This window comes from Elaeis guineensis, chromosome 1 (assembly GCF_000442705.2).
Source record: "Elaeis guineensis isolate ETL-2024a chromosome 1, EG11, whole genome shotgun sequence".
Classification (NCBI taxonomy): domain Eukaryota; kingdom Viridiplantae; phylum Streptophyta; class Magnoliopsida; order Arecales; family Arecaceae; genus Elaeis; species Elaeis guineensis.
Window position 1 is genome coordinate 29,385,077 of NC_025993.2, and position 9,285 is coordinate 29,394,361.

Here is a 9,285-nt window from a genome sequence, read left to right on the forward strand (position 1 = left end):
AGCAAATTGCACATAAAATTTGGTATATAAAGAACATTACGAAGTGTTATATCACTAGATAGTTTTACTTCACCAACATGTGAAATAGGAAGACTTGTGCCATTTGGCAGCTTGACAACTCTACCAAAAGGTATAGTAGTATGTGTATTTAAAATGGTGGAAGATGAGACCATATGGTTTGAGGCTCCACTATCTACAATCCATGTAGTAAAGGAAGAAGAGATTTTATCTGAGAAATGATCATGAGTGGAAGCTGTGGCATGCGAAGTTAGGCTAGAAGAAGTTTCACACCATTAAGAAAATTTAGCAATTGAGTATATTGTTGTATATTCAGACCTAAAATAGGTGACACGGCCTATTCTAAAGAACTGTTTGATTCATAAATAGTTGTAACTGAAGATCCCTTAGGATGTTGCTTGCCTCATTGATTCTGTCCTTATCTTCCAGCATGATTTGAGCTATTTCTTTCTTTTGTTCTCCACATTGGCGGATAGCCAATAAGTTCAAAATAATGCTCTTTTATGTGGTTAGATTTGTGGCAGTGATCACACATTACACCAACATCATTTGTGATGGAAGAAGTAGTCTTCGCAGCCATCGCCGTAGTCTCATGATTGGGTTGCCATGTGGCAGCAATAGACTACTGCTTTTCTTCTTACACAGCCATAGAAAAAAATTTTCTTAAAGAGGATAATGGATTACTATTATGAATTTATAATCACACCGTATTGAAACTCAAATTCAATCTCATGAGAAACTGGTGGATCTTCTTTGTTTCTCTTGCTATAGCAAACGCCTTTCCAGCCCCACATGTACATGGAGGAATAGTGTCATATAAGTGTAACTCATCCCATAAGGCTTTAAGCTTTGAATAATAGGCAGTGACCGAGAGCCCTTCTTGCATAGTGAGAGAAAGATTGTGCTTCAGTTGATGAACTCTTGGTGTATTAACTTGTGAGAATCTTTCCTCCAAATTCATCCATATGTCATGTACAGTATCAGCATATGCCACACTATTGTATAGATCTCTAGCAAAGGCATTGAACAATCATGATATAACCATGGAGTTACACTTTGTCTAAGCCACAAAATAAGATAAATCAGTATCAAGTTCGGAAACACTTCTATCAACAAACCCTATTTTATTCTTGGCATTGAGAGCATTTTGCATCGCCCTTTTCCAAGTAGGGTAGTTATCTCCATTCAAAAGGGTGGAAACAAATACCGTTCCCGGATTATTAGATAGGTGGAGATAATATAGAGAATCAACAGCAATGGGAGAGGAGATCACTCTCCTTGTCGTCAAAGACTTCTACTCTTGTGACATCATGAAGGTTGTAAAAATACTTGCTTAGGCTAAAGAAATCAAAAATAGGAATGATGTAACGATGGTGCAACATTTGCCAGAAAGAAGAAGATGATCAATGCTCTGGTACCATGTTAAGAAAGAAATTTGTGGATGAAGTTATTGAAGAAGGAATTTGAGGCTCAAAAGCTTTATTTCTTTACCTATGATAGTATGCTTATATACACATCTTATAAGATCAAAATTCCTGCATCAAAGAAATCAATATCTTTACATCAAAGGAATCATATGATTCATATAATGAAAATCTTCACAAATATGTACATAGTTAGCAAAATTAGAAATAGTTTCATTCTCATGAGATTGGTTTTATCTGCTAAATCTCTTATCTGCTAAATTTGGTTGTATGATTGGCCAAAGAAATCAAGGAATGATTTCCACCATATGAGATTATATATCCATCCATATTTGCCTAATATGATGTTGAGAAAATTAACATGCCCATATCTGCTTAATTGGATACGGAGATCTTCATCATATCTATCCATATCTGCTTAATTGGATACTAAGATAATCAAGATATGATTTCCATCATAAAGTCCAAAAAAATCAGCAAGGAAGGAAGGGAGGATAGTTCATGCAGACTTGAAGAATACATTATTTACTACAATATTCAATATTCAATATTCAGGATAGATCGATGTCTTTTAAGATGGCAGAATCTTATCAGACACTTCAGAAAGGTGACTTGAGTTACACTTGATTTATGTACCTAATCATATGTATGTGGTGCACATCATGATTGTATATGTTCTTCTCAAAAAAAAAAAATAAAGCTTTTGATATGAAGGGTGGTAACTGCAATGTGTAATTGAGTTTGTCCTGCAAGAAAGTATTTTACTGATGCCTGCATTTGTGATTTTGATGTGCAAATCATGCACAATTGGTTAATATAGACAGTGCTCTAGAACTGGAACTCATTACTGGAATTTTGCAAAGTGGTCACATGTTTTATAAAAAATAATTGTTCAGCCAAATTCTTCTAATTTCTTTTCTTTGTCAGTATATAAAAAGGCTCAAATCATTGTCGTAATTAAAAAGGGGCATGAATAAGTTTTATTGACTATTTTCCATTATTTGACTTGCCTTTAGCTAGGACAGCAATTTTCTGAGTGGAGAAAAAAATAAATGAGATTCTAAGTTCTTCATGCATACAGAGAGAATGACATAGTACTTAAATCCGAAAAAGATGGAGTATTCCCTAATAAAAGGCCCGATGAGTGCGAAACAAGTCCATGGGAGCCCTTTTTTCTACTGGAAATATATAGATTGATGACAGATAAAGAAGCACGGTATTTGTGTTTCAGATGAATTTAGGTGTGCACATTCTTTTGGGCCAGATGGGTTGCAGGCTTCTAGCCACCCTATCTGTTTTGTCCTCTTGCTGACCTAAAAAAATTTTATTTTTCGATTATGTCCTAGGTGAAATAAATCAGGATGAACCATCCACCTTTGTGCAGAAAAGGCAAGGAATCTAAAATTTAGAGAAAACCTAATTTAAACTCTGAATTTAGTGTTTATTATTGAGAACTAAATACACTACAAGAAATCAAAGACCTGCGAGTAGTTGCATTTTTGAAAAATGCTGAAGAATCAAACTTTAGACTATATTTATGAACTACCGAATATTAGTTTGCAGCTCATCTTTATTATGGAATCTATAATATTATTTTAGTGGCAATTTCAAAAAAATACTAGAAAATAATATTTTGCTCTATATTTATGATAAATTGCCAGTTACTAGTTTGTAGACCATCTTGATGATAGAATCTACAATATTATTTTAGTGGTATTTTTAGAAAATACAAAGAAAAAAAAATGTTACCATGTTTTTATGATTAATTGCCGAGTTTTAGTTTGTAGCTTGTCTTTGTATTTCTTAGTAATAAGTATCTTTGAAGGGATCATTAGCCAACACAAAAGAAAAATGTTAATTAAGGGTATACATTAATATTGGGTTCCCATATAAGGATGTGCAAAATAAATTTGGCTAAGGATCTCGACTATTAATTTTACCGGATTTTGTATTAAAAATATATTAAAAACTATAAATTATCTAAAAATATATATTATAAAAGTATCAAAAAATTTTTCTTTAAATATCATTAATACTCTTTAATTGTAGCATGAGTAAAATTATCAATATCTTAATGAACATGTAAGAAAAATTATTACAAATATAGGAATATATTGAAGTTATTGTTTATTTTATATAATTTAAACAAAATTATTTTAAAATATGACAAAGAGTAGAATTAATTTATTTTATTTTCACTTTTACCAAAGGGGAAGGATTTAATCCTTTATGAAAATAAATAATTATTAAATATGAAATATCATGACATATTTGAATAGTACATCCCATAACATTGATAATCTTTATTGATTATTTTATATACTTTAAACAAAATTATTTTAAAATATGACAAAGGGTAGAATTAATTTATTTTATTTTTACTTTTATTATCAAAGGGGAAGGATTTAATCCTTTATGAAAATAGATTATTATTAAATATGAAATATCATGGCATATTTGAAAAGTATATTTTATAACATCGATAATCTTTTAATTAATAACTACAATAAATCATGATTTGATAAAGTAGATTGTAACCATGGTGATTGGCTGGTTCTTAACTAACTGATGGGTAATTAATGGTTCGATTCCCGTAATAAGTGGTGCACAAAATGGGTTTAGATTTTTCTTTTGCATACTAAATCCCCGGCCGTCTCATAGATGCACGGCTATAATCCCTGACCCTTGTCCCTTATTTTTGAATAAGGTGGGGGATACAAAGGGCTGCATTTGTTTTCCAACTTTTCCCAACATCTTTTCATCATTGGAAATTCTCTAATTTCCTGAAGTGATTATCAAGCAATAAGTGATTGCAATACTTGATGATTCTAAAAGAATCTCAGAAGATACTAAGGGAGTATTTGGTTAGGGGGAGTGAGGATCTGCAATCGGAATCAGAATGGATAACTCCCATTCCAACCGTTTGATTGGGAGGAGTCCCATTTCAATTCCGATTTCAGAGTGGAATGAGAATGGCTCAATCTATATAGAACTCAATCCCTACTCTTCTTTATGGATTCAAATTTCCATTCCAATTCCGATTCCGATTTCGATTCTGATTTTGTTCACGAACCAAATACTTCGAAGGATTTGACCATTCCAATTTCGATTCTAAGCTATTCCGATTCCCATTCCTATTTCGATATTGGTTACAAATCAACACCCCCTAACTTGATTAAAATTCAAAATATTGCCGTGGGTCAGAAATTTGTACAGCAAGAAGCAATTGTTCCTCGAGGTCATAGCTAGAATAAGATGTCTTAACAGTTGACTAGGCCAAGGGATCATCAAGTAAGAGGATTAGTAACATCAATTAACATATTTTTTATGCTTGTAGCTCCCCTACCGTACTTTGTTTTTATGTTCCTTGTTTACTGGCCTTCCACTTTATCACTTGCGCTCGCTTCCATTTTTTCAGTCAAAAGGGACTTAGCCAATAAATATATCTCCGAATACATTTTCTTTAATCTCTCTCTCTCTCTCTCTCTCTCTCTCTCTCTCTCACGTTAAGGGTTTATGTATACATCTGGTTACAAGAGAAACATTCTTGTCGAATATCTAGCCAACATATATAATGATGAAAAAAGGTATCAAAATGAATCCACTAGAATCTTGAGTTGCATTTATGATGTTTACATTTTGGGCATATAGTCAACATCAATGTGATTGCATTAGAGAGAGAGGCAGAAGATGAAAAGGAGTCAGAGGCTTATTTCATGAGAAAAGATAAGATTCATTACTTATGAGGTCATAAAGAAAATATGGAGAGGACTCGGAGGGTTGAGACATACCTCCAAAATTTTTATTACTAGTATCTAGCATTTGCCATGCATATTATAACTCCAAAGAAGAAAACAACTACTAATGTTTGTGATATTCTTTCAGCTGTGGTGACTTGGTTGCAATTTAGTAATTATATTACATATCTAAAAAAAAAAAAAAGAGGGGAATAATAACTCTAGAGGTTTCCATTATAATAGTAGAGATATACTAGTAAGTATAAATATATATGAGTACCAAGTTTTATAAATATTGGATTGTAATGGCTAATGACCTAAGCTTAGTCCAGCCTACAGCACTGTGGCTAATATCATTTAAAATGAAGGAGGTGTCTAGCATGGTTTTCAATATTTTACTACTAGCTTGAACAAGGTTTGCTACCCTATCCGGCAAGATTATCCATTAAAAAGGATTAGACTTAGTATAATAATGCAGGACCTCATGCGAAAAGGCTAGTCAAAAGAAATTTTTTAGATTTTTTTTCTTATATTTTATATGTACCCAAAATATGTCCAATGCATAACTTATTTGAGAGTACCAAACATGTAGTAAAAGTTCTAAATCCATTCAAATCTAATCACATATATTATAAATCTAATCACAAATATCATGACCAACATATGACTAACCTAAATGAATCCTTACTGCAATATTCTCTAGTTTATATTGGTCATGAGCCAGATTTACTCTAGTATCATTTGTAATAATTCAGAATCTCACTCAAAAAGATTAGCTTGATCAGAGTTAATGACATCAAAATTCCATGCCTGCACTTCAGTTTTCTTATTTTAATATTATCAATACCAATTGAGAAAACAAATCATGCTCATTCCCCTACATGTCCAATTGATATATACTTTAACCTGATTGTGTATAGCTTGGTATTTAACGGACAGGCATGCATGAGTGCTAATGTATGCAAGTCTTAGTATTTTTATGGAAGAAAATGTAGCAACAGAAAACCATCACTGATTAATATTTTTTGTTCAGTATATGTTCTCTAAATCCCATAGCCTCCTGAGGACCTCTAGCAGATATGCCTAAAACCTGATCCCCTTCCCAATCATCATAATTCCCTATCGGAAGAAGCCTTTCATTAATTTTGCCAGGACACATTAAGTGTCCTTGTTCATGTTCTGCATCAGTCTACATACATGGGTCTACCCACTGTTAAGGGTGCACCCTCCAATGTCAGCATGCAATAAATCACTTCCGCATCTATCCACCATCACCGACCGGATCACATGCATGCACAACCCCTGGTGAAAACGTGAAGCCATTGGAAATCAATGTGAAGAACACCGCAGCCCCACTCCATAATGTGATATCGGCTACAACTATTCACCTTCCTTCCATCTCCAGCCATGGTACCCCAGCCATGAAATGAATAAAAACCCTTCGCAAAGGGGCACACGCATGAGACAAACTTATCACCATCCTTGTCTCTCCCACTCATCTAGAATTTAAGCACTATACGTGGGTTGGGTCCTACTCCCAATGGCAAGGTGATCAAATGCTCAATCATGAAGTAGATAATATGTCAATTGATAGAATATTTATAGCAGTATCTACAAAATGGGGCCTCGCCCAAGAAAACTGCAGCATTTCCGGTATTGCTGTCCAGCATCCAGTATTCTATTCTTCTAAGCTGTAGGTTTTAGTTTGTGCTTATTTGGATCTCAGTTGTGGATTGGAGGCTTTCTCTTTGCAGGGGAATAATCCATTCCTGCTATATCTAAAGTGTCGGGGTAGGTCTGCGGGTGCTTCGAGAAAGGCGGCTCCACATGGAGGTCTTCTCCACTGCTATCGATGACTTCCTTGGAAGGATGATGGCTTTGTGCAGCGTCAAAGACTGACTCCTCGCTCCTCTCGTTCTGTGGATGACCATGAAATCATGAGGAGGAGGAAGAGTGCGTCCATTGATAGAAGCCTACTGTTAGTTGTTAGGTGATAAACCTACCTTAACTGTGGCCATGTTCTTGTTCATGAGTTTTCTGCTCCTCCCTGCATCAATAGACAGAGTGGAACAACTTTAGGAGATGAAACCTGATACTGGTTCACAGTATAAGGTGTTATTTCAAACTCCTCAACTTTGGTGATATATTGCATAGATTGTGATTCTAAGGTACATGTGAGAGAGAGAGAGAGAGAGAGAGAGACTGGAGACGAGGGAGTTTGTCACAGAAGCTTGTCTCCTTGAGTAATAAAATGTAATAGATTTCAACACAAAACTGGTGGGTTTCATACATGTGGAGAGAGGGCTTCTTTCCTCAAAGACTCTTTTCTATGGAATACACTAAGGTATGACCTGAAAGATAAAGAAAAAGAGAAGCACACTATGAGGGCATGAAAGATTTCAGTGGTGCTTAGGCTTGTGACGCTTAGGCCCAAAGTAATCTTCATGGAACCCTGGTAGGTTGTGTTGGACTTCTTTAACTTCTTTAATAGAACTCTCCGTCATGGTACCTGAACAATGACCATTAATTCCACAAGGAGCCACTCCTGCAACTTTACTCACTCCTCCCATTGAACTCGCCTTCTCCTGATATCAAAAAAGGTATGCGAACATATTAGCGTCACACTGCAAGAAAGGAAACTCCTATGAAGACACCATGTGGTGTATCTATAAGCAACTCACATGGATATTATTGTGGAATGCAGCCAAGGTCTCTTCATCCAATCTGATCCCTAAAGAAGAGAATTAAAGGAAAACCAAATGGTCAGGTGTACTGCTTCATTCATGCGAATAAAGGATGCTTTTTAATGCAAATGTCAAGGCTTTTGTGTGTACCTTGAGTTGTTGTGGCTAGGAGAAGCAGTAGCAAAAGAGAAACCACTGGAATGACAGGCTTCATTTGCTCCAAAGTGAGCTACAAGGAGATGGGAAAAGAAAGGTATAGGAGAAAAGTTAGTTGTATGCTGTTTCAAGAAGGCTGAAAAGAGGAGGCAGGCTTCCTCCTTTTCTATCCAAGAGGCAGTAGAAAGAAAGGGTTGAGATGCTGGGGGATGAGCGTCTAAACCCCTTGACTCCCCTAATATATATGCCATTGGTCCTCAACCATGGCCCACTCCAAAGATAAATGCGTCAAAGCCCAAAAGCCAAGATCTTCCTGAAAATATAAAAAAATATGAATGACAATTTATGATTTTTAATGTTATTGTATCCTTTTCTATACGGTAACTGTCACTCTTTAAGGAAGGATGTTTCCCTAAAATTTGGACCTTGTTCAGGTTATATGCCCCTTGTTCCTAAATTGCCCTCTCCGGTCGGACCGAAAAAATATGTTATAACTTGCAAGAATGTCGAGAATGTTAGAATGATCTTTTTTATTTGGTCCTCCAAAAATTAAATTTGTATCAATGGGCCCTGCTTGTTTCTTAAGTACAAAATATTATACATGAAGGTTCCAGCTAACTGGAAAATCGGCCGAGTTAACTCAGGGACCCATGCGGTTCGGTCCAATAAATGGAACCAATTATCAATTTTCATCTCCAGCAGTATAATTAATAATTGGTCTGATTATACTTATCTTTTTCAAATAACTACAGCTTCTAGAAATCTTAAGGACCATTAGAACATAAAGTCCTTATGTTAAAAAGTGTGTTAAATTTATCATGCGTATTCATCAAAATGTTTATAGCAAGTACCCAATCTATAGTCCACATGACTTTCTGTAGCCACTTACTTACAGTGAATGTTATCACAACTAAGAAAACTAATGTTCGCTGTGACATCAACCCGGGCAATGGAGGGTATGTTTGAAAGAAAAATTTATTGTATACCTCTTAAACAAAGACTGTGTGTACCGTTAGAGAGGATTCTACATGCTGCCCTATCCATTGTCATCTGGAGACCATCTCCTCAGACTGTGTTCTATGTTTCAAACTTATTGAAGCATTGACACCATTCATTTTCTAAATTATTTTCTTGTTACTTTGTTAGGTTACAAACTGCCCCCACATTGAATTAATAATTTATTCCCGAGCCCCCACGCCTCCGAGTACGAGCCCTTTTTTTTTGTTTTGTAGTATTCCTGAAACTGAGCTTCCATTTCTAGCATAT

The 9,285-nt window shown here is 35.1% G+C and overlaps 1 protein-coding gene across 1 annotated transcript; it reads right to left on the bottom strand.

The window, feature by feature from the left end:
- Positions 1–6,313: 6,313 nt before the first annotated feature.
- On the bottom strand, positions 6,314–8,305 carry LOC140854719 (uncharacterized). Its single transcript, XM_073250778.1, has 5 exons — positions 8,014–8,305; positions 7,861–7,910; positions 7,689–7,764; positions 7,183–7,226; positions 6,314–7,096 (listed from the first exon to the last, which is right to left on the bottom strand). The coding sequence occupies exons 1-5, from the start codon at positions 8,075–8,077 to the stop codon at positions 6,902–6,904; spliced, it is 429 nt and encodes a 142-aa protein (XP_073106879.1). The 5' UTR covers positions 8,078–8,305; the 3' UTR covers positions 6,314–6,901.
- Positions 8,306–9,285: the final 980 nt, after the last annotated feature.

Excerpts from the sequence above, each read along its gene's own strand:
- LOC140854719 (XM_073250778.1), bottom strand. The coding sequence starts at position 8,077 with ATGAAGCCTGTCATTCCAGTGGTTTCTCTTTTGCTACTGCTTCTCCTA. Across the intron at positions 7,227-7,688 it reads AATTAATGGTCATTGTTCAG|GGAGGAGCAGAAAACTCATG; the intron begins GTACCATGACGG and ends CTATTGATGCAG. Across the intron at positions 7,097-7,182 it reads AGAACATGGCCACAGTTAAG|AACGAGAGGAGCGAGGAGTC; the intron begins GTAGGTTTATCA and ends GGTCATCCACAG.